Raw genomic sequence first — 26,732 nt, forward strand, 5'->3', positions numbered from 1 at the left:
TATAGATTTTGGCTCCGTATCTCATGGTTCATGAGTTCAAGTCCAATATCAGGTTCTGCTCTGGTAGTGCAGAGCCTGCTTGGGATTCTCTCTCCCTCTCTCTCTCTGCCCTTCACCACCCCTCAAAATAAATAGTTTTTAAAAATTCCTTAAAAATATATACATACACACATATATGCCATCCAAAGCAAGAGTGAAAATAACCAAAGAAAGCACAATTGATACAGTAAAGACAGGGAAAACAACATAAGAAAGCACAGACTTAAGGAAAATATGAAAGAGATGACATGAGTAAGACCAAACACAGCAGGCAGGATTCTAAGTGTAACGGGGGCAAGCTCCCTTAATAAAAAAAAGTTTCACATTGGGTTAAAGAATTTCATTTTAAAAAGCATTGAAAAAAGCATTTTATTTATAAAAAATATATATACATATTCTGAATTTCGAATGCTAACCATGGTCAATGGAAGGGAAGTGGGGTTAAACTGTGAACAATTTAAAAGCAAAAGTAAACTCTCTTTAAAGAAAAGAGGTGGTATGTGAAAATAAAAACTTTTTTTCATTCTTTATATTTTTATTTTCTACCATGGAAATAGTTAGATATAGTGAGTAGGTATCACATTTATGATTGGGAGGGGGGAGAAATTAATATTTTCAAAAAAGACAATAAACACTCAAAACCCAGGAGCTTTCATTAGAAATAGTAAAACAAAGACATTTAACAAAATAGAATGCCAGTAGACAGAAAGATGAGTAATGAAATTTTACACACACACACGATTATCCTGCCAGGAATACTTTAAGCAGAAAGAACTTCAACACTTTCGAATGGTGGATTCAGGTCTTTAAAAAATGCGAGATAAAAGGAAAATGGTCCCTTCCTCTGCCAGGCAGGGAACACTGGAAGAATCAAGTGAAAATGAAAGGACAAGAAGCAGAAGACAGCCTCAATTGCTTTCTTTTCCCTCATAGGCTCTTCCCCCAAAACTGACATTGACAGAAAAATGTAAGCCCCCTTTCTAACATGTCTCCACTTGGCTTTTATTCCAAATGCCAATGACTGCAATTTTATTTCATTTAGTGATCGCACAGTGAATTAACTTAAGTGTAATCCACGCACCATTCTTATTTAGTTTATAAATGAATTCACAAGGCGTATGAAAGGAAAATTATTTAAAATAATCCAAGTAGTGCTGCACTGAGTGACTGTTAAGAGCAAACTTCACTCTTGATTCTAATTACTAAAAAATAAAGGAAGAAGCAGCTTACCAAGTGAACCCAGTATGACCAGAATTGTTAAGATCCACACAAGTACTCTTGATATATACCTGATTATCACCATCAAAATCATGGAGAGAACTGCAGGGAAGATAGAGAACATGCAGAATATTATTTTAAAACACTGGATAATACAAAGAGAAACTCTTTCAACTGCTTTCTCTTATTGACCAGTTCAAGACCCCAATTTAGGGAAGAGGGGTTAACTGGCTACTTTTGCATTTTTGGTACTTGAGTCTACGTGCACCACTTGAATTGTGTCACTTGGAAACTACAGGCACCTAACTGTGGGTTTATAAATGACAGAAAAGAAAACATGCAAATGCACATGGTGACTCAAAAACAGCACAGAACTGTTGTGGATTCACCACGAGAAGACATCAGAACTCACATGCAAACATACATGCTAACACACAAAGTGTAGAGAATGATGTGTCATGTTGGTGATCACAAAAATTACCACACAAACAGAGATCAGTTACATCAGCTACACTTCCATGAGTGATCCTTGCATTTCAGGACAAACGTCTCCAACAGCTGGTCAACGAGCTAGACAGTATTTTATCTTTTTCTGGCCATTTCTCCTCTAAAACTCTAAGAGATGCTCTAATCCTACAGAATAATATTCTGAAGTCTACTGAGGCCCAAATTCCTCTGGCCTTAATTTTCAACTGATGTCAGGGGTCCAGATTGGTTGAGAGACTCTTCCAAGAAGAGCAAAGTTTAGTTTGAGTTATTTAGCCAAATGCCTCTACCCATCCCAAGCTAAATTCCAACATGCTAAAACCTGGAGTGAAAATCTTAAAAAAGAAACTGGGATGATTTGACCTTTGCATGGGGAAATTCATTTCTGAAATCATAATTTGTTCATCTTTAATCATCTAAAGGCCCACTTCACAAATAAATTATTAATTTAAAGATCTTAAGCCTAAAGAGAACCATTCTAATAAGAACTGGAATTCCAATGGCTTAACATTATTATCACCATTTTTAAGGTTTGGTGTTTTCTTCTTGGTCAAAATATTCAACTATTTCAGAAACCAAATAATTTTTTTTATAAAGCCAGACTAATAGTCAAGATTCTTTGGGCCATTTGCAAAGCCAAATAAATGGTTGGGATCTGTGACTGGGTAACAGTATTAAGGTACTCACTTTTGCAATAAATGTACAGGAACCAAAAACAGATGGGAGCGTTTCAAATATCACAGAAATAGCTTTTCATATGGACAGCATTATTTCAACTGAGTCAAGTACTACCTAAGCAAAAAGAAAATACTCTCTAATGACAAGACGGAAATACGGCTAGTCTTCTCAATGACTATAATTGTTGTTAACAGGTATAAGTACTCATTTCACATATATAATGAAAAGTCGCTTGGTTCCTACCACAGTTTACTCCTCCCAACTAGAAAGATCTGATATAGATTCTGATATAGCTACATATAGTTCTAGGATAATATAGAAAGTCGAAATAACATTTATTTGATTATATTATCTATTGACAAGAAAACTCAATGGCTAACAAGTGGAGATTTCCTAATTTTTCCAGCAAAACAGTGACATTATGAACTGTAGCAATGGAAAAAAAAACATATTTCAAAAGTAATCTATCAGAAATCTATGTTATTTGATGGAAATGTATAAGAGAATATGTGGCCTCCTTTTATAAGCCTTTGGAATCATAACTAAAAACAAAGGGGCATTGATTCATTAAGAAAAGCCTCCTTCTATCATATCAAAGGTTATTATAGACAGTAACCAAAGTTTGGGAAAACACCAGTTTTCTCCAATGAGCGAAAAAGAAAGGAAATTAGTTTCAGATATATAAATATATATATATATGTATATATTTATAACTATATGTAATCTGAAACAGTCATTTTGGCTATGGGAAGTTAAACATTTTACAGTTATCCCCACTGTATTCATATTTTGGTTAAAAGACAAAACAGTCTTCTACTGCAGTACTATGCAATAGCTAATAATGAGAAAAACAATTACCTAGTGATAACAAGCAAAGTCCCAATATAATTTCTTTGCTGGTCATTACTCCACTAATCAGCCTGTGTAAGACACTATTGTCACTGACAAAGGTGATCAGGGCCTCTGCAAACTTGGCATAGCAGGAAATGTTCACAGGAGCACAGCGATGGAAGAATGGAATAGGTGCACTGGTGACACAAGAAAAAAAATCAGAAAAAAAATTACTCCTACTTAATATAAATGCCACATCAAACACACAAATGAAAGGTGATTATGACTGCAATACACTCCACCCTCCACACGTCATATGGGCGCTTAGAGCCGTGAGCTTAATGCTATGAAGATGACTGTCATGGGCAGGATGCGAATCTTACCACAGGCCTTATCAGAGGGTGGAGTGCATATTCCAAAGAAGACATTACCCTCCCCTTCTGAAAAGAAACACACACACATATACACACACATACGCACATACAGAACTACCAAAAGCAAAACCAAACACTTAAACTCCTCAGCCTGCACATCTATCAGTCAAGGGGTAGATGACAAAACAACACACATATACTTCATTGAACTAAAAATGAATTTTTGCCATAAGCTATTTAAAAATAGAAAACACACATGCTTTTGTTTGAAATGTGCCACCATTAATAGAATGCCTCCTCTATCAGAACAGCATACAGAATCTTGCATTTAAAAAGGTGTTTGGGGCACAGGCTTCATAATCCTCATATAAATTAATCATGCCAAGACATCAACATACAGCATAATGTGCAGCTAATTAAAACAATAACCATGGATACTAATGTATGGAAACACTTACGAGGTTAATAATACAAAGGGAATAAAACAAAAATGTGTACCTAATGTGATGGTTGCATCTCTGTACACAAGATATATATGTAAGAATGAGAACAGAAAAAATATAACTAAATGAAAACCTCTGATTTGTTAAGGTCATGATATTCTGGTCTGTCTTCTGTTCTTTTTATATGTCATTATTATTATAAGATTATTTGTGTCCAAAAAACAAAAAAAGAGGTGATCCATTATTATCAGGTTTATACTGACTGCAGCTCTTTTTGTGAAGGAACATAGCTATGCGTGAACAGTGACATAAGTTCTGGTTTGTTATAGCATATTCTACTTTAGCCTTGGAAAGTATGATATACATCTGATGAATGAGAGATTCTATAAAAGCTCTACGAACATGCCCTCAGTTGTGATTTGTATGGATTCTAAGAGTTCATATGTCTGTCCATATACAAATACACACTTCTGTGTGCATCAAGTTAAAATTTAGCCATCACTAACAGAAATCTCAGGTTTTCAGAATTATTTGTGAAACTATCGGTCATGGCTCTAATATAACACTGTTGGCTGTAATGATATAAGCACGCTCTCATTCTTGGTTGGCACTGTATTTTGTGTCAAATTAGTGGAGAAGAGTATGTGACTGAGCACCAAATTCCAAACCTTCTGATCTCAGCCAAGCAATTTTGTATGACATGAAGCAAAACACTACCTTTGTTTTCCCTTCTTCAACAAACAACAAAAATATTTTTCAAATAAAAGTAAAAGTGTACTAGGTATTGATTTTCCTTAAATGCTGGTAAATGAGCACCACTGGGAGTTAAGAATAGGTAACATCTTCCATGCTGTTGAACTTCATGGAACAATAAAATAATTATTAAGGTCTAGTCTTGCCTTAGTTATGCTTCAGTAAAATTTATCCCAAAATAATGATGTGACACTAAGATATAACTGTTCACTTAATAAGTGATTCTTGTGACTTATGGGTGTATTTGTGTATACCTCCAAAATGGTGTTGGTGAGAGCTAATGTCCAAGATTCGATATTTTGTCAGAAATTGCAGGAAGTCAGAGCATTCTGAGTAGTGCCTAAATTACAGGCATGCGAGTCATTGTTTTTGACCAAATTTGTTTCATTAATGATATAAAAAGCGACTAAATTACAGAACACCTTTAAGCGAAATGGATTTAGTCAGAAATATTACAGGAAAGAATCAAAAGAATTAACCATAAGTTCATTGTAAATGGAGGCTAATCTGGGACAGAAACCTTTAACCTGATGGCTTCATTGTGACCTATGACTGTTTTTCTTCCTGAAGCTATCAAGATTAATGTCCCTGACACTTTAATATCCCTGTTTAAGGACTTGTAACCATATTTTTAACTAAAGTCTGGTTCTCTATCTTTGAAACCAAAGTCCTCTCTGCTCCATGGTTATCTACATCTTCATCTGCTTTATTTATTACCCTATTATTTCTGGTATAGCCTCTGTTTAACTCACTTGCCTCCAACCTTGAACATAAAATATATCTCCCTTAAGGATACTGATGTCATTTTCTCATTTTCAATATCCACCAATTTTCTTGGCCCTGCTCTGTTTCTTTTTTCCTGTCATATGACCATAAGTACACCTTATCCTCTGTCCAGAAGTAGCTCCACTTCCATCTCCCATATCCTAACAGGATGCTAATATAGTTTTATATTCAAAGAGCCATACACATCATTTCTAAAAGAGAGCAGAGCCTGTTATAACAGAAAGAAAAGCCTTGGGTGATCCTCCTGACATTACATTGCTGCGTGTCACTCCAGCTCTCTCTCGGTTTCTCCACCTGTTAGCTGAAAGGGTAGGAGTAAGCCCTCTGTCTTTTCAGATGATGATGATGACGATTATGATGATGATGCTGTTGACAGTGATAGAGCCCAGTCATAAGTCAGGAATTCTAAATTAAGAGGAGCAGATGCCCATAGGGTTTGTGTTTTTCTGCTTTTCAAGCTTATAATGAGGATCAATGGTTTGAGAAGGGAAGGATTATACTCTTAAAATTCTAATCTTTCATTTCTATTTAAGAGGAAATGCTGAGTAATATCTGCTCTCTTACCCTTTCAAGTCATTTTTATACTATCCATAAACACTTAGGAGAATTGGAAAGCGCTTTTAAAAGTCTCCTTCAAAGAACTGAAGCAAAGTAACAATGAGTCCCTCACTTTATAATTTAATCTATGTCAGCTTAAAAAAAAAAAAGACTGACAGCTCTAAAGTTGAAGTTAAAATTAGTACAAGCAGATTACATTGTCTAGTTGAGGGGCAAAATGGTCAAGTGATAAGGAATACCAGAAATAGAAAACAAATAAAAGAGAAGGCAATATTTGGTTACAGTAGTAAAAATCAAAGTTAAATATTTAGTTTTAAAGAAAAAGCACTACGCTCCCTTGACATTCATTTTCTCTACTGTTCCCCAAACAAAAACAACTTAGTCACCCATGAGTTTTTGATATTCAGATGATTTTCTTGTTAAAAAAATCTAAGTCATCATGGCATTCAAATGGTTTGTCTTGTATTTTATCATTTAAATCCTATATGACATAATGAATTTAAGTTAGGTAATTTCATATATCTCTCAGAAAATAATACTTCTGTAAGATCTTTTCTACTTTAGTGTCTAACCTAAATGACACACTCTGTGCTTCTTAATTAAGAGGACAAGCATAAAGAATTCTATTTATAGTAAGTTTTTCTACCTCTTGAAGCCCACAGAATATCGAATCTTTAAGTAGTCAATGTAGTCCCATTAGGAATTGATGCTGTTTCACATTATTGAAACATTAGTCAACAAGAACAAAATGAATTTATAATGAGTCTTTTAAAGATTTTTAAAAATTAGCCACTCAGAGGTAAATTGTATCTTACCTTGGCAAACATACTGTCCATTTGCCTTAAGTCCAGACTATCACAGCTAATGATGACAAACAATGTAATATCTCTTGTCCATATGCCTTCAGAAGTGAAGACAGGAGTTTGCATCTCAAACAATTATCTTAAAACTTCAAGTTATAAATAAGCAATTACACATGACTTCTAAGGAAAAGTTTTATTTAAAAAAGAATAACAGTAAAAGGTTCTGGCAATAGCTCTATAGCACAGAAAACACAGCAAATAAATCAAGAATCTAATGGCAATATTCATTAGTTTCTCATTTCATTTTATTTATTTTCTCTCTTCTTTCATTCCTATACTCTTTAAAATTTTTTATTTTTTATTTTTTCTAAGTAGGCTCCCTGCCCCAGGTGGGGCTTGAACTCCTGACCCTGAGATCAAGAGTCACATGCTGTATTGGCTGAGCCAGTCTAGCTCCCCTAACTTTTCTTTTTAAAACAAACTGGTATAGGACTTTGTCTTGGGGAAGACGGCAGAGTAGGAGAGCCCTATGCTCACCTTATCCTACGGATATAACTAGTTAACACTCACATCAGGATAAAACTAACTGTGGTATAGACTTCACAAGATCTTAGATTAAAATTCTGATTCCCAACAACTAGTTGTGTGGCTTTGCACAACTCATTTAACTTATCTTCTATTTCCTCATCTATAAATTAGGAACAATATCCATTTAGGCTTTTGTAAGAATTAAATAAGACAATACATATGAGAACTTAATACGGTGGCTAGATGATTTATAAATGTTAATTTATGTTGAATTCTTCATTTTAAAAGTATGAATAGATAACACCTTTTTTTTCTTGGCTATTGGTTTCTCATTTCCATATCATGCTATTAATTTCCCAATACCTAATATCCTTTCTGGCATCCAGAAGTATCCAATAAATGGTGAATAAACTGAATTTATGTAATGTTTCTACTACTGCAATTTTCTCTAGCTATACCTAAATCTTCAAGCATCTTAAGTATCTGGGCTAGCTAGCTTGTCTCCCTATTGCTAGCCTGCTTAGCATGTTATCAACATAGAGCTATGAATTTGGATAAAATACGGCCCTTTCCAGGCATTTGCTTTTAAAATTTGAAAGCTCTTAGCAACAGTAACCATTTGGCAATTATGTGGGGTTAGTGTTTTATTGCAAATTAGTTTAGAATTGCTTTTATCTAAGAAACAGGCATTGCTTTCATTTGCAGGTACTTGGGGACCCAGGAAGGTTAGGGGCAAAAGGGAAGAGGCTCTAGAGGTTAAGAGAAATCGTTGTTCCTTCAGCCAGATGTCAAGCACAATGATGGATGCTTAAAACATACTGCCTATTTAATTCTTACAACAAGTTCATGACAGAGGTATTAACATTCCCATTTTACAAATGAGATCACTTAGTTCACAGAGAGGTTAAGAGACTTGCTCGTGCTGGCAAAGATAAAGTGGTGATAGAGAATTCACCCCCAGGCCTATCTGGACTCAAAGTTCAGCTCTCGGTCCCACTAGGGCACTCCTCAGAGGACAGTAAAAAAGGCGTGAGCGATGCTAAGGGCCACTTGCCTGCAGCACAGGTTTGCATAGTGCTAGTCTTTGGTGTATATAAAAAAGTCACCAATACAGTCCTTTTTTTTTTTTTTTTTTTTAAGGACAGACACTAGATCTTACTCATCTTTGGAGATTTGGTATCTAATACTAAGTGTGCAAGGTGCTATTGCCCCAAGTTTTTTATTAGAACAAATTCTTTGTTTTTTGATCCTCATACTCTGCTTGCCAAATGCTAAATGATGATACTTACAAGGTCCTAATTTGACTTCCTTCTATCAACTCTTACTTCTCTTTTACTTTCCAGCAGGCTGAGTTCAAATTAAAGTGGTACGATAATTTTAGACTGTGAGGTACTAAGATTAGTAAAACATGGGGATATTTAAAAAAGTATAAACATAGTATACAGTCAGTTTTCTGACAGCATAGGGTCATCTTTGCTTCTTGGATTACTGAGACATTAGTAGATGACCTTGCGAGAAGCCAAGTCTGTCCATGTCTAGAACCAAGCCCCTAATACTATGCTTCATCTTCCAAGTAAATGCCCTTAGGATGCCTTATGTGAGATGTATGAGTTATATATGGCCAAAAATGGAACACCTGAGATAGATAACCAGGGACAGGCAGTCCTCAGCATGGTGGAGTCAGATGTCAGAGCTGTAGGAGGATTTACGTGACCCCTACCCCACCCATATTACACAGAAGCATCCTCACATCAATGCTTTCTCGTTATCCGTTCATAACATGTTTACACCTTAAAAGGTGACTCTATACTCAAAGTATGCATTTAAAACAGGCATTTAGCAGCTGAGTAGATAAGAGGACAGAGCCTTTCTTGTTTTTCCATTGATAAATTTTCTTCAATGACTCTATTCAAAGGATCTCCTTGTCACAGCCTCCCTAATATTCTCAGTGTTCATGAATGGAGTCTCTTTACCAATTGGTCTAAGCCCATAATTTATAGGCCCTACTTACTATCTTTTTAAAACAGTTCCTTTATTTTTATTTCCATAGGCTTTACATTTTAATTTCAATAGCAATGTGACAAGACTGAAAGAGCTTGAAATCAATTAAAGTGATATATTCCTTTGTCTACTTTTCAACAGAAAATTTTAAATTTTATTCAAGTTAATAAAGCACAAGTTATACCGGTAAGTAAGCCAAAGGAAAGCAGACATAAGATAGGTCTCAAAACTTTAACCTGTAGCTTGCTATAACATATTAAGATATAATAAAAATGGTCTCAATTCAGTATTCCTCATGAAGTTGACTCATGTCATACATGGTTATGAGAACTTAAGGTTCTCAAGATCAGACATGTTCCAAATCCTATGCCCCTAATTCTGAGGATATACTCTAGAATGCTTGCAAATATATTTCCTTGTTAAAAAAAATTATAATTTTAAAGCTGGCTTTATTTATAACTACTGTGAGATCCTTCCGAATAAAGAATATTTCTTGTCTCTTCTGTGTAGCCATTATAAGCACTAGGTACTTAATAATAAATAGTTGTTGAATAATCCCTTGGATAAGATGTGGTAAACAGTGTATTATTATAGAGAATGTACCTAAAAGATGGAGCCTGATATAAAGTATAGATATAATATGATATATTTTATAAATTTACAAAGTAAATTTAAAAAATAATCCCACTATTACTGGAATCAACTGCAGAGATTCTTTGGAGACTGTGAGACTTGGCTTCTAATTTCTCTATAGATTTTTAAAATGATTCAGCAGTTCTCTATACTTAAAAAGTATGGCATTTAAAAAAACCAAGCCTCCAAAAGAAATTTAAAATATCTGAGAATGAGAAAAGTTATTTGCTTCTGTGTGAGTTTTAAGATGTGAAATACATGTTGTCATTTTTATCACTACTTTTTAAATCTTGTTGTAAAAGTACTGGTCCTGAGTGACTGGTATCATCAAGTGACTCTCTCTCAATAACATATACAGTTTAAAATCTACCTACAAAAACAAAAGTCACAAGTTAACAAAATACAGTAACATTTACCTCGCTGGAACTGGTAGTTTGGGGCAAAGAACAGAAGCTTTTGAAGATGTAGTGTATTCAGAAGGCTTTAGGTTGTAGCTACATAGTGCTGAGCCTGTTGAAAGAAAAGCTGTATGTTAGCTGGCAGAACAATAAATAAATTCTCTCACAGATTCACCATAATTTTATTTTATATGTTTATATCAACTCAACATATACAACTTTTAAACACTATAGAATTAATAAGAATCTGATCTGGTCTTTAGTATCAGTCTTTAATCATTTAAAACTGGTTTCTCTCTGGCAAGTTATGAATAAATTTTAACAATACTCAGGGTAATAACAACAGTAAGTACTAGAACTACCTTTCTTGAGTGTCTACCATGTATCAGGCCATATATATGTCTGTATATATGTATACATGCATATATACATATAACTAAATATATATATGTATATACATTTAACTAAATACACACACACACACACACACACACATATACATATATATGTATATATAAAAATAAGAATAACCAAAACGTGTCCAGGAATGTCTCCAAACAACCAAACAACAAAAACATGACAAAACTCTCCCACTGAAGAAGCCAAGTATCTTGGCCCACTCCAGCACTTCTGAGGGTCAGGCCAAGAGCAGCCCATTCCCAAGGCTGGTTCTATACCCATGCAAGTTTCTCATCACAGCAGGAGGGTTGGGGTTGGACCCCCTCCTTCTATTACACTGGGAACTCAGAAAGTCTCCTCTCATCCCATACATACGTTAATTATGTATCTACTTTACCTGGATTAAGCAAGTGTTATTAAGCCTACTTTAGAGAGGACGAAACAGAGGCCAAGAGACAAGGTACATCACTTGCCCAAGATGACCCAGCTACTAGGCAGAAGAGCTGGAATTGAACCCCAGATCTCTGACTACAAACCCAGCCTCAACCACACAGGCCATCCCTCTTTCCTATGCTCCCATTACTAAATATTTAAGAGGACTGTATACAGCACATACGCTTTCTGACAATACACTACTTTTGCCTTATTTAAAAGGCAGTAAATACTAACTAAATAAACCGAACAAATTGATAAAAGGATTCTCAGCTTTTGGATAGTTTAAAACAGCTCAAATTCAATTATAGGTTGTTTATGCAAACAGCCATCTACTTCTTGGTGTGTGTGGCTAATACATATCTCAATAATATGTAAATTTTAGATGGATGTCATCCAGCCAATCCTTGAGAAGTCTTGTTTTACTCATCTGCTAACCTTGTAATATAGCAACGAGAATGCTATCAGCTTTGTCATACTGACAGATACCATTAAGTGAGAAGACCTAGGCTCTAGTTCTAATTTTGCTAAGGACCTACTGCACTCTATCATGTAAATTGTTCATATTTTATTAATTGCAGTTCCTACCAGATTACTAATTTGGCCAAATATTTTATTATGAAATATAAATAGAACAGCTTTGTGTTTATATTATAGCAACAATAAAGTTTCACATGGTACCACCATGGAAAAAGTTTAAAATAAAATGTGAGGTGAAAATGGCTGGTTTTAACATTGAACTAACTATAGAAATGTCATGTGAGGATGTAAGAAAGAGCTAGAAGAGAACAGAGAAAAAAGATTTGCTGGGAGAACAAACTGGAGAGTGGTTTTATTTCATTTATACCTTGTCCTATCAACCAAAAGAATTTTCAAAAAGCCAAAAACCTGCATTTAATTCAATAACGTTGCTCCCAAACCAGCAACAAACTTGCTGCGTATTTAAATACATGGGCTGTAGGGGCGCCTGGGTGGCTCGATCGGGTAAGTGTCTGACTGTGGCTCAAGTCATGATCTTGAGATACGTGAGTTCGAGCCCCGCATTCAGCTCCATGCTGACAGCTCGGAGCCTGGAATCTGCTTCAGATTCTGTGTCTCCCTTTTTCTCTGCCGCTCCCCACTCATACTCTGCTGGCTCACGTGCGCTCTCTCTCTCTCTCTCTGTGTCTCTCAAAAATAAACATTTTTTTAAAAAGTTAAAAAATAAATATGTGGGTTGTAAATATCATACTTAAATAAAAATACGTGGCATCTATTTTATATAAAGACAATTCAAGTTATTTGACAATAAATCTTTTTAAAGAGATACTTGAAAGTTACATGGCACTGTTAAGTTTCTCAGCTTCTTAAGATAGACTCACTAGGAAACTAAGTTTCTGAAACTGTTTTTGAACATTCTTTTCTATTGTGTTTAAGTTAAACGTGAATATTAAATATCTAGCTCTTCTAAAATCAGTCTTTCCGGTCTGAAGATAATGCCACTAGAGTCTATTTACAGATTTAGAGAAAACACGGCAGCGGTGGCAAACAAACAGATTAATCCTGAAATATCCAGGAGTCCTACTATAGGATTGCTCATGAAAAAAGCCAGCCACTGTGTCAATAACTGCAGAGTACCCCATGTGATCATCAACTTCCTGATCTGAATTGTCAACTTATTTCTTTCAGAATCCAAGATGGAATCGATTTACACAATATGAAAGGTCCTAACTAAAGCACAGTGTCAGTGCTGTCAAACACACTGCTTCAGCTGAATTCAGTGAACATAATCTCCGTCCCCACCCTTTCTTCATTTAAAAAAGGAGGTCAGCAGGTGCAACAGGGTTCAATTTTATAAATACTTTCCCAGGATAATGCTCAATGAAAGGATAATAGCCTTATCTCTGATGGTATTCTGGGACACAGGCCAGTGCTAAATAGATCCTGTACTAAATAGATTAAAGGAAAAAGATCTTTACAATGTGTTAGTAGTAACAATCAAAAAAACTTTATAATGCTTCCTGCTCAACGGGTTGATGAACAGAGAAGCCTCAACGAAGAACATTAAAACAACCCAGCAATGGCAAAATGTTACAATGGTTTTTCTTTTCATGTTTATTAGCTAATGCATTTTCAGGGAACACTTTTAAGGTGGTATCCATCTTTTTTTTTTTCATAGTGAAAGTATACACAATACTTAGCACAAGAGGTTTGGTCAGACACAGTAAGACAAAGTTTTTCTTCTAACGCAAAAGGCAGGGAAAACCATACTTGAGTAATGGAGTCTAAAACCAAAAACAAAAGCTTATCTAAACCACACCAGAGGCAATCCATGCAATTCAGCCAATGTTATTCAAAATGAGTGATCTGAGGAAGCCAACGTGGGTATATAAACATTTATCTTGGTAAACAGTTGCTGTAGTCTCCAGAATGTTTAACTACTATAATTTTTCAACTGACTTATAATATTCAATTATTTATTCTTTAGCTCAACATCACTTATAAGAACTCCCTTAAGAGGTATGTTTCCATCACCATGCTTCAAATACTGCAGATGAAAAAAAAGTAATACTTCCAAGACCTTATAAGCAATCACTGACAAATTTAGAAATAAAATTCTCTACTCTTAGGCCACAATGCTTCTTCTGTGCCATTCCTAATAGTCATAATCAGACAAATATTCAATAAGCTTCTGGGCAAAAAACATACATTCCACAGATACCTCGAAAACAACATGTTTGGGGGAAAAAAAGACATTTCGATCACCCACTCTCCAAATCGGCTCTGCCTCCTCCCATATATTTTCCATTCTTGATAATGGCTCTGCCATCCATGCAATCCCCAAGGATTTGAAGTGGGAAGTCGTCCTATATCTTCTTCTTTATCCATTGTCTTCACATACCCTTCCAGACATTGAAGATACCAAGTCCTAACAACTGGACCTTTCTATGGGTTATCTCAGACCTTTAAGATCTTTATTGGTTCAAACTACTCTCCCAAAGGGTTTCTCCTTCATATGCTCATACAGCCCTAAGAAGGGTTTCTGTAAAACGGAAGTTAGTAGTATCATATTCCTGCCTTCAGGATAATTTCCAACTCCTTGGCTTCAAAGCTCTCCTAAAGCAGGCCTCTGCCTAAAATCCAGCCTCATCTTAACCTAATAAACTATTTACAGCGCCACTGGGTGGCTCAGTGGGTTGAGCATCTAACTTCAGCTCAGGTTATGATCATGAGTTCAAGCCCTGCATCAGGCAGGCTCACTGCTATCGGTATGGAGCCTGCTTCTCATCCTCTGTCCCCCTCTCCCTCCCTGTCCCTCCCTCACTTGTGCGCGCGCGCTCGCTCTCTCGCTCGCTCTCTCTCTCTCTCTCTCTCTCTCTCTCTCTCTCTCTCAAAAAGCAATTTAGGGGCGCCTGGGTGGCTCAGTCAGTTAAGCATCTGGCTTTGGCTCAGGTCAGATCTCACGGTTCGTGGGTTCGAGCCCCGCGTCGGGCTCTGTGCTGACAGCTAGCTCAGAGCCTGGAGCCTGTTTCAGATTCTGTGTCTTCCTCTCTCTCTGACCCTCCCCTGCTCCAGCTGTCTCTCTCTGTCTCTCAAAAATAAACAAAAAGCATTAAAAAAAAAAAAAGAGTTTCTTATTTAAAAAAAGCAATTAAAAAAATTTTTTAGATTAAAAAATAACAAAACTTACAAACTACCCACAATTTTTGCTGTTTAACAAGTTTTTAGGCTTTTTCATTTCCTCTGTGTGGGCTGTCCATTCCTAACTACCATCTGAGTATTCAAGTTTGAACAGACTTCTACAAACTATTCAAGTCTCACCTCCTCCAGGAAGCCTTCTCTAATGCACCCAAAGCTACTTACTGCTTAGTTCTACTATAAAACTTAGCATATTATTTTGTAATTTTTTAGCTTGCATATCATGTCTACTTTTAGAAAGTGAACTCTTTGAGAACTGGGACCTTATGCCTTCAAAATATGTGGGACCTTTCTTCTCTCTTGGCACATAGGCAGTACTCAAAAGCCATCTCTTGAATACAACAGACATCCTGATTGGAAAAAAAATATGAAACAACTATTTATAAGCTCTTATTTTGGTTATATGTTATATATAATGTTTATTTGCTTTTCACTATTCACTACAAATTATACTATATAAAAGAGAACTTCTCAACCCTGGTATTATGACATTTTGAGCTGGGTAATTCTTGGTTGTAGAGGGCTGTCCTGTGCTTTGAAGGATCTTTAACAGTATCCTGGGTCTCGATGCACAAGATTACAGTACCCTCCCCTTAACCCTTCACCCAGTTGTGACAACCAAAAATGTCTCCTAACCCTGCTAAGGGTGGGGGTAGGAAGGCAGGCCATGTAGTGGCAATATTACCCTTAGTTGAGAACTACTGGTCCAAAACACCAATTTGAAACAAAAATACAAAATGGGGTTGGTAAGTTGAAGGCTAATTCTTCTTACTTTAAAATTCTGCTTGATTTGCGGGGGCACCTGGGTGGCTCAGCCGGTTAAGTGTCTGATTCTTGGTTTTTGGCTCAGATCGTGATCTCATAGTTGGTGTCAGGCTCAGGGCTGGCAGTACAGAGCTTGCTTGGGATTTTCTCTCTCCCTCTTTCTCTGCCTTTCCCCCCTGCTCTCTCTTTCTCTCTCAAAATAAATAAATAAACATTAAAAATTTCTGTTAAACAAAACATAAATAAAATAAAAGTTTTTTGATTTGCTATCACAATGTTATTTGTAGGATATACTAAATTAAGAAAAAGCATACTTTAGAAAATTATAATTAATAAAAAAGAAAATCGCCCAACGCAGAACAGTTTTCATTATGAAAAACAAATTACATAGCTGTGTGAGGTCCAATGAATTTAACCCCTTTCTCTCTAATTAGGAAAGCATAGGGGTGCCTGGGTGGCTCAGTTGGTTGAGCCTCCGACTTCGGCTCAGGTCAGATTTCACGCTCGTGGGTTCCAGCCCCGCGTCGGGCTCTGTACTGACAGCTAGCTCAGAGCCTGGAGCCTGCTTCCGGTTCTGTGCCTCCGTCTCTCTCTGCCCCTCCCCCTCTCATTCTCTGTCTCTCTCTGTATCAAAAATAAATAAAACATTAAAAAAATTTAAAAAAAAAGAAAGCATATATATATGTATACTATATGTATGTGTGTGTGTGTGTGTGTGTATATATATATATATATACATATACATATATATATATATACTGGAAGAATGCAATTTCCAATTTCAATTTCCAGTAACCAGTAAAAAGTATGGACATATTTGCAATTCTCAAGAAGCCCCCATTAACCAGCTGGGGGTGTGACATTATCTGTCAACCACTATTGTCACACACTATGCGCACAATAAATATTTGCTGAGTGAATTAACTTTGGACATCTGTGTGCAAGACTTCTAGGGATTGTGCAGGACAATGAAAAGTTTGCCTTCTATCATGCAAGCTGCCTAACCAGGGGGGCTGTACCTTGTTTCTTCATTTCTGTGCCACACACCTGATGGGTGCTAATTAATTGCTGAATGAAGGAATTACTTAAAATTATACTATCAAATATAAGGGTTGTATTTTTTCCCTTGCTAGTTTCTGACTTGGAGCAATTAAATCAGTTGCTAGGGTTGGTCATTTTATTTATAAATGATATCAAGTCCAATCTTTTGATTTGCTATAAGAAAAAAATCAGGGGCACCTGGGTGGCTCAGTCAGTTGAGTGTCTGACTTCGGTTCAGGCCATGATATATCAGTCCACAGTCTGTGGGTTCGAGCCCCACATCAAGCTCTGTGCTGACAGCTCAGGGCCTGGAGCCTGCTTGGAATTGTGCGTCTCCCTCTCTCTGTGCCTCTCTCCTGCTCACGCTCTGCTCTCTCTCTCAAAAATAAAAAAACATAAAAAAAATTTTTTTTTAAGAAATAAAATCAATACTAACTCTGTGGTTTAAGCTATATTGTTACTGACTGGTAAGAAAGAGGGAAATATACTGATCATCTACTGATACTAACTTTATTTATTTAAAAATTTTTTTTAATGTTTATTTATTTTTGAGAGAGTAAAAGAGACAGAGTGTGAGTAAGGGAAAGGCAGAGAGAGAGAGAGGGAGACACAGAATCTGAAACAGGCTCCAGGCTCTGAGTTGTCAGCGCAGAACCCAACTCAAGGCTTGAACCCATTAATCATGAGATCATGACCTGAACCGAAGGACACTTAACCAACTGAGCCACCTAGGCGTCCTTACTGATACTAACCTTAAATGTTAACACCCAGATAACGATAATCAAAGGCTTATTTACATTCATAAATTTTATTTGATATATCACATACTCTAAGTTTCAAAGACAGAACAATGATCACTGAGAAAACACCAACCTTCATGCCTCTACTCAAAGTATGAACATGGTCTAAATGGTAGGTCATAAAGCTCTCAGACTTTCTAAAAAATACAGTACACTGAAGAAGCACTCACAAATGGGAGTGATTTCTCACATGCTGTAAATGGGACACAAACAAGGACGATTTCTGCCATTTTACTACTGTATTAGGGAAAACAAATTAGATATTATAAAAGTTTGATAAGAGTAATGCAAAAGATAATAAGGTATACCACATAAAATATTAGCACCCACTGAGAACATGCAGTGGGCCCACAACATACAACTTTTCTCATTTCTAAACTGTTATTTAGACTTTAGATTGCAAGTGGATAGAATAAAATGACCCGTAAAGCATCTGGCACTGTGCATGGCATAAAGTGGGTATCAATAAATGGTGAAACAATGCACGGCTCAAGTCTGATCGATCTGAACAACAGGGACAGTGGAGAAAAGCGAGGGATGAACTATGGGCCAGATTCAGAGTGAGGAGAGAGGAAGGGACAGGTCCGTCCAAGCAGGCATGACCTCCCCCTCCCCCAACCGCCTTCACTGCCTCATATGGCTGGGCTGGGTTCAGATATGGCTGAAGTGTCTTCAGAGGGAGGGGCATTGTTTACATTATTTGAGTTTTCAAAAGTAATAATAATAACGAAAGAAGGCAACTTGTTCACCAGAAACTGGAGAGAAGTAAAATGAGAGACGGAATTCATGCTCTGCTGAAAATAACTGAGGTGTAAGCTCTCCCTGATGCTTTCAGTCTTCCCTGTTGGGTACAAGGTTAGGAAAGAGGAAAAACAAGAGGGCTTAAGAAAAGAAAAGGTTGTGAATACTCACGTGGATAGTATGGTTAGGAAAGATAAAACGAATAAGATGAATTATTGAAAGATGAATAAGAAGATAAACAAAGATTCACATCAATTCTGGTTAGAATGAAGCTAAACAATTTACCTGCTGGTGGCAATGGACAGAGATTCCGAAGTGAGCAAAGGATAAAGTGTGCTGGGAGAATGAGAAATTAGTACGTGCCAATAGAGATGAAGACAGATTCCAATCCATCCTTCTTTCAAAAAACGTGAAGAGCTCCTATATGAGGTAGGGCTTGCATATTCAGAAAGAAGAGCATGATCCCACCCCACAGGAAACTCATGCACAACTGCACAAAGATGATAAAGAACCAAAGAAATCTAGTACAGAGACCTTATGATACTTGTCAATTTTACTTTTTTTTTTAATTTCTAAATTTTTAAATGTTTATTTACTTTTGAGGGGAGGGGAAGAGAGAGGGAGACACAGATTTTGAAGCAGGCTCTGAGCTGTCAGTACAAAGCCTGACACTGAGCTCGAGTCCACAAACTGTGAGATCATGACCTGAGCTGATGTCGGACTCAACCATTTGAGCCACCCAGGCGCCCCGCCAATTTTGCTTTTTCAAAGGCAATTTTTCATTTATTCTCTAGCCTCGTATTTATATTTGTATCATATTTGTGTTTGCATCATACAAACCAAACTAAGACAGTGTACACTGGTACACCTATCACCCAACTCACACACCAGAACTTCGACTTTTACATTCATCTAAGTTCTTCTGCTCGCCTCTTACAGCCCTCTGTACTCTATGGTAGTATCTCCACATAGCCAATCTGATGTCCAGCTACTTCTTTGAAATCTTCTATGCTAGTCAGACATATGTAACAGAGGCGCTCTACAAACTTCAGGGTCCAAGAAAAATCCTCCTTCTTGTCTAAAAGAAAGAATTAAGGAAATATTTTGTTTCCTAACAAATAAGTGCATTTCTTACAAACAGTATTATAGGAACCTAAGTTAGCTTTCCCTTATAAAGATTTTAAATAGTTTGTAAAGGTAATAAAAGTTCATACAAATGGATAGTTGTAAGTACTAAAAAGCGCTTTCAAATGTTGCCATGGAAACTTAAAACTCTGAAAATCATTTATATTATCTTTTGTGTCTAGTAAGAAAAATGTTATTTTACCTTATATATTTTTTAAGATTATTTGTTGAAAGAGAGCGTGCACACATGCAAGTGGAGGAGGGGCAAAGAGAGAGGGAGAAAGAGTATCCCAAGCAGGCTCTGTGCTGTCATCATGAAGCCTGATGTGGGGCTCAAACTCATACACATGAGATTGTGACCTGAGCTGAAATAAAGGATTGGACACTTAACTGACTGAGCCACCCAGCTGCCCCTGCCTTATGTTTTAAAATAAGGTTTAAAACTATCATTTAAAAAGTTACTGGGTGGGTTAAGCATCCAACTCAGCTCAGGTCATGACCTCGCAGTCCATGGGTTTGAAACACACATTGGGCTCTGTGCTGACAGCTCAGAGCCTGGAGCCTGCTTCAAATTCTGTGTCTCCTTCTCTCTCCCTCTCTCTCAAAAATAAACCTTAAAAAAATTTTTCTTAAGTTACTACCCCAAACACGATTTTTCTCTTTCATCTTTTGAATTATGGTAAAATACACATAATAAAAAATTACCACCTTAACATTATTTAAGTGTACAATTCAGTAGCATTAAGTATATTCACAGTGTCGCCCAACCATCACCACTGTCTAACTCTCCTTCTGGCAAAATTCACACTCTTTACTCAATAAACGATCAACTCCCCCTTCCTCTCACTCCGCAGCCCCTGGCAACTACCATTATATTCTGTCACTGTGAATCTGACTACTCTAAGTAGCTCATATAAGTGGAATCATACTGTATTTGTCCTTTGGTGACTTACTTCCCTTAACAATGTCCTCAAAGTTCATCCATATTGTAGCATGTGTCAGAATATCCTTCCTTTTTAAAAAAAAATTGTAGTAAAACACATAATATGACACTGACCATCTTAACCATTTTTTCAGTGTATAGTAGTGCTATGTGCACACTGTTGTCCAACAGATTTCTAGAATTTTTTCGTCTTTCAAAACCAATTCTATAGCCAGTGAAAATCATTGCCCTATCTGTCTGTTACTGGTTTATTTCACCTAGAATAACAACTTCAAGGTTCATCCACGTTGTAGCATATGACAGGATTCCCTTATTTTTTAAGCTAATATTCCATTGTATGTATACACCCTATTTTCTCTATCCATTCATCCATCAATGGACATTTAGGTTGCTTCCATCTTTTGGCTATTATGAATAATGCTACAGTAAATATGAGTGTGCAAATATCTCTCTGAACTCCTGCTGTCAATTCTTTTGGATATATACCTAAAAGTGGGATTGCTGAGTCATATGGTAATCTATCTTCTAAAAGACTATTTTGATAGAGCAGTTTCAGATTCACAGCAAAACTGAAAGGAAGGTATGATGGGTTTCCACATGCTTCCTGCTCCCACACACGCATAGCCTCCTCCATTGTACCAGAGTGGTACATTTGATATAACTGATGAACCAAAAGATTGACATATCATAATCACTCCAAGTCCATAGTTTACATAAGGGTTCACTCTTAGTGTATGTCCTATGAGCATGGACAAATATATACCATACAAAGTATTTTCACTTCCTTAAATTCCTCTGTGCTAATTCTAGTTTTGATTTTTTAAGGAAACTCCAAACTCTTCCATCGCAGACACAGAATTCTATATTCTGACCAACAATGCACAAAGAGTCCAATTCCTCTGTACTCTCACCAACGTCTGTCATTTTGTTTTGTGGCATTGGCGTTTTCTTCTCTACAGAAGCTGTGCTAACGGGTGGAAGAGGGTATCTCACTGTGGCCTTCATCTGCATTCCCCATATATTTAGTAGGTTGAGCATCTTTTCATGTCCTTATTATTGCCTCATCATAGATCTTCTTTGAAGAAAGATTTATTCAAGTCCTTTGGCCATTTTTTAATTGGGTTGTTTCTTTCTTTCTTGTTGAGTTGTAGGAATTCTTTATATATTCTGGGTATTAACCCTTTACCAAATATATGAATTGCAAATCTTTTCTCCTACTCCATGGATTACCTTTTCACACTGCTGTGTCCTTGGATGTACAGAAGTTTTAAATTTTGATGTAGTCCAATTTACCGATTTTGCTTCTTTGGTTGACTGGGCTTTTGGTTCATATCCAAGAAATTACTGCCAATATAATGTCATGAAGGTTTCCCCTATGGTTTCTTCGAAGAGCTTTAGAGTTTGCTTTACATTCTGCCTCCGTGATGGATTTTGAGCAATTCTCTCTTACAGATTTGAAAATGTCCCATTTAAACCTAACTTAGCTCTTCAAGATATTCCTCTCTGAGGTGCACAACTGAGGTCAAAGGGTTGGTGCACTTTCTAACAGAAATGTAGCTGTTAACAACATGTGGATACAGATGCCTATAAAAATCATCCACTCCTTCCAAATCAATGTGCACCTCAAATGATGGAAAGACAAAGAAGGGGAAAAAAGATAATATAAAATGATAAAGAATTCTCTCAGTGATGAGAATAATGTTGGAATTAAGTCTTATCAGGCCTAGTTTTTTAAAAACATCTTTTAATGTTTATTTTTGAGAGAGAGACAGAGTGTGAGCAGGGGAGAGGTAGAGAGAGGGAGACATAGAATCTGAAGCAAGCTCCAGGCTCTGAGATGTCAGCGCAGAGCCTGATGAGGGGCTCAGACTCATGAACTGTGAGATCATGACCTGAGCCAAAGTCAGACGCTTAACCAACTGAGCTACCCAGGTGGCCCTTACCAGGTCCAGTTTTAAGTCACCAATCCAAAGAACAACCCAGATTTTTTTTAAGAAACTAAAAATTTTCAACTTAGAGCTGCTATTAAAATAAAGGTATTTAGGTCCTTCCACTGAAGGCTCTGTTGTCTATTATAATTTCATAGTTTTTCTATTGCCTTTTAAAATATTTATCTTCTCTATCCTTCACTGCTGTGTTTCTTAATGCTGCCATTATTAATACTTTTTTTTTTTTATGCCTAACACGTTGACTTATTTTGCAAACAGCTGCCTGGAAAGCCTAAGGGTGCCTGTGTAGTTAGACACCAATTTAAGAAGTCTGTTTTCTGGAATAATATTTATTCATTAATATTCTTGAACACCTGCTTTGTGTAAGACTGTGAAAAAAACAAAGCTGCAAAACTCACCAGAAAGGTCTTATAAAATGGCCTTAATAGGCCATATTCAGTGTCATAATCACTTAGAAGGATAATGAGCTGGAAAGAAGCACACTAGCCAGGCTGCATGGGGCATTGCTCCCCAGCAGATCATCACAGCAGGCAATGCAGTCGACAAGGAACTAACTCTCCTCTGGCCCTCCAGCTGACCTGTCAGGTTCACGGGACCAAGACTCCCATCCAGGGGGTTCCAGAAAACGTGTTAGAAGATAGTCTGACGCCAAAATAAGATATCCAATGTTTTATTTTATAACTTCTGATGGCTTCTGAGTCAGGGATTAACATGACTAAAGCTCTAGCAACGTTAACACAGCAGCAGTATGTAAGGGGCTAGAGAGACCAGAGGCAGGAGGACTATTACGTTCCTTTGGGGGAATAATGATTTCATAGTAATAATGTAACAGCAGTAACCAATACTTAATTTTTTTAGCAATTTACAATTTTCCAGACACTCTTCTAAGCATTTTCCATGCATGAGGTCCTTATAACACCTTGTGAGGCAGTTTTAGTATAAATATTAACCCCTTCATAAATGGCGAAACTGAGGCAACTAGAGATCAATAATTTGCCTAAGGTCTCATGGCTAGTAAATGGTAGGACCAATTTTTGAACCCAGATAATCTGGTTCCAGAGCCTATACTCTTAACAACTCAACACCACCACCTCCCAAAGTGCACCATGTATGCTCCCTTTGCATATGATTTCAGAAAAACCCATAAAGGATAACTCATTTCTCCCTAAGAAACCTGATAATGATAGGGCTGATAGTTCTAGTATTAGACTCAGCAAATTAATCTGCGTGAGGATATCATGTAGGAATAAATAATAGACCTTATAGAGTAGTTGGTACCTCTTTATTCAGTGCCCACCAAGGGCCAAGTATTCATGCATTATCTCATCTCATCGAATGCTCACAATTCTAAGACAAAGGCATTGTTTTTAAGCCACTTTTTTCAGATGAGCAAATCTAGATTCAGAGAGGCTATATTTTCTGTCCCTCATTACAGATCCAGTTAGTGACAGCAGTAGCAGCAGCAGAATCCAGTCACTTTAATCTCATGCTCTTCCTACGACCTTACACTGAGGGCCTGGAGCAGTAGTGACAGGAATATGCCAGTCTAGAAGGCTGTGGTCCTTCCATCCTCAAAAGGCCAGCAACCCCACCGGAAAGACCCTGGAGCTGCGTGGAGGTGTGTGTGGAGCTGCGTGGAGGTGTGTGTGGAGCTGCGTGGAGGTGTGTGTGGAGCTGTGCTCCCAGGCTGTCTCTCTACCCAGCTAGAAGTTGCAACAAGAGGATGCTGAGTCAGCCCTTGTTCCAAGGAACCAGAACCAGCCTGTAAATCAGGCGAGGCTAAGGCAGCTCTGAGGGCTCCAACACACACAATGCAAACATGAAACCCATGGAAGTTCACAAACACAGGCTATTAGCTTATGGCCCTCCATGAAGAAAAGTTAAAAATAACATTCTCTGAAGAGAACTGAGACAAGTTATAGGGAATTGAGGACAGTATCTGGAAATTAGAAACCCAAAGGAGTGGAGTTAGAGGTTAGAAAATTGACTAGACTTGTTTTCTCAACTAATTCCCATATGTTTAACCTCAAAGTTTTTTAAAACTTTACTCTTAGAAAAATAGTTATGATAATATTAAATTTAAAAAAGCAAAACACAATTGAAAGATGGTGGACTTTCGGTATTCACTGTCTTTTCCCTGAATTTTCCTATAATAGACATATATTACTTTGTTATCCAGGGATAAAAATAAAGAAAAGAAAATAAAATAAAATAAATAAAATTTTCAAAATATCAAAATATTTTTAATCAGTATTTAAGAAAAGAAAAAGAAACAAACCAGTTTCTACTACTAGAGTAGTCTAGTCATTCCCAAATGCTCAAACAGGCTACATCAAAATCACCTGAGACATCTGTAAAAAAAAAAAAAAAATACAAATTTCCAGAACCCAAAGACCTACTCAGTCAAAATTTCCCTGGGGGGAGCCTAGGACTCTGGAGTTTTAACAAGCTCCCCAGGTGACTATAATCTTTTTTAATCAAGGAAGTCCACAAGGACTTTCAATTCTCTTTTTCTTTTTAAGGTTCCTTGGTGATTTATTTAATACTAGTACAAATTTATATTGGAATGCAAATACACAGTATGTCACAGTGGGAGTAAGTGAGCGGGGTGAGGACTTGGACGGCCTCATGCCTCACCATTTATCTCTGCAAACTTCTGAACATCACTCAGGGTTTTCAGTTCTTGCCTTGGACATGCTTTTACACACAGTGCTACTGACTTGATCTTCCGGTTTATCAAGTCCAGATTGCATGGATCCAAAAAGAACACATACCTAAAGCATGGAGAAAAATAGCGAGATGTTATTTCGCAGAAACACATTCTGGTTCACTGACTAATGTGACTAAGCCTGTAAAAGAACATCCATACCCCTTCACAAATATTATCAAAGATGAACAGATAATTCGGAAATCTAATCACAGATTAATATATATATATATATAAGTTGCTTGTAAACATACTGTTAACAGTGGAGACTGGAGGAATTGCACCACTCTTACTTGTCATGAGGTATTTTTCCTAATAGTTAAATTTTTGTAATGTATACTTTATAATTAGAAATTATCTATTTTAGTTTTTTAGATAATTAATTTGTTTTCTTCTTCTTTGTCAAGCTTATGCCCTAAAAGTTACTAGAATATTTCAATACTGCTATATGATGTGAATTATAGTTTATGTATAAACTTCACTTAACAAATAAATAGTTATATATAAAAATTTAAATTCGGGGGATGGGTTAAATGGATAAGGGGCATTAAGGAATGTACTCCTAAAATCATTGTTGCACTATATGCTAATTAGTTTGGACATAAATTTTAAAAATAAGAGATTAAAAAAATTTTAATTATAAAAATGAAATATGAACTTTGCTAATTAATGTAATTATAAAAATGAACTGTAAAATCCCACACAACTGAATACGTATCGTTGAATGGAGACTAAAGGGAATTATGCCAGCATTTTAACTACAGTCATCTCTGGATGTTAGAATAAAGTGATTTTCATTTTCTTTCTTTTATTTTTCAGAATTCTCATTTTCTAGTAAACGCAAATGACTTTTGAACTGAGATAACTACAGTACATGTTGTTTATTAAAAAGGTCCATTACATATCAACAATGTAATCTTCAAGTTGTAAATTATCCCTTTTGTATTCTGTTTTTAAATGTTAAACAGTAGGAGCACTTGGGTGGCTCAGTGGGTTAAGCTTCCAACTCCTGATTTCAGATCAGGTAATGACCCTGTGGTTTGTAGGTTCGAGCCCCGTGTCAGGCTCCTCGCTGTGTCAGGGCAGAGGCTGCTGACAATTTGTTCTCCCTCTGTCTCTGCACCTACCCCACTGATGCTCTCCCTCTCTAAAAATAAATAAATAAATAACTTTTAAAATTTTTATTAAAAAAAAATGTTATTTGGAAGTGGAATTCACAGACTGCTTCTGCGGCTGATGACAGGGAGCGGGAACGGACAACACGCCCTGACCAGCTGTGTGTGGAAGGCAGCACTCTGACTGACTCCCGCTCCACCTTCCTGGGTTATCTGAGTGGGCAGGCCCTGCCTGGGGCTCTGTGCAAGGAACCGCACAGCGCCTGCCTCCGGGCAGGGAATATGCAGGTCCTTGAAGAAGGTGTCATAAAAACTTTGAATCATTTACCACCACTGATGATACTTTAACAGTCACAATAAAAATAATGGTACTTTTATTGAGTACTTACTGGGTACCAGATGCTGTATTAAATCTTTTTTTTTCCTCCATAATATTTTATTGTCAAATTGTTTTCCATACAACACCCAGTGCTCTTCCCCTTAAGTGCCCTCCACCATCACCACCACC

At 36.8% G+C, this 26,732-nt stretch overlaps 1 protein-coding gene across 6 annotated transcripts in view; it reads right to left on the reverse strand.

The window, feature by feature from the left end:
• The window catches only part of SLC44A1 (solute carrier family 44 member 1), a 193,316-nt gene that overhangs the window by 77,888 nt on the left and 88,696 nt on the right, over nt 1-26,732 (reverse strand). For all 6 annotated transcript variants that reach the window (XR_003902157.1, XR_003902158.1, XM_029921103.1 and 3 more), the window contains exons 4-7: nt 25,040-25,176; nt 10,548-10,641; nt 3,280-3,449; nt 1,270-1,359 (exon numbers count right to left, since the gene is read on the reverse strand). Coding sequence is in view for 4 of the 6 variants with exons in the window: in XM_029921103.1 (XP_029776963.1) it covers nt 1,270-1,359; nt 3,280-3,449; nt 10,548-10,641; nt 25,040-25,176 (491 nt within the window). In the remaining 2 variants the exon portion in view is untranslated. The remainder of the gene's footprint in view (nt 1-1,269; nt 1,360-3,279; nt 3,450-10,547; nt 10,642-25,039; nt 25,177-26,732) is intronic.

Source organism: Suricata suricatta, chromosome 13, assembly GCF_006229205.1.
Source record: "Suricata suricatta isolate VVHF042 chromosome 13, meerkat_22Aug2017_6uvM2_HiC, whole genome shotgun sequence".
Taxonomy (NCBI): domain Eukaryota; kingdom Metazoa; phylum Chordata; class Mammalia; order Carnivora; family Herpestidae; genus Suricata; species Suricata suricatta.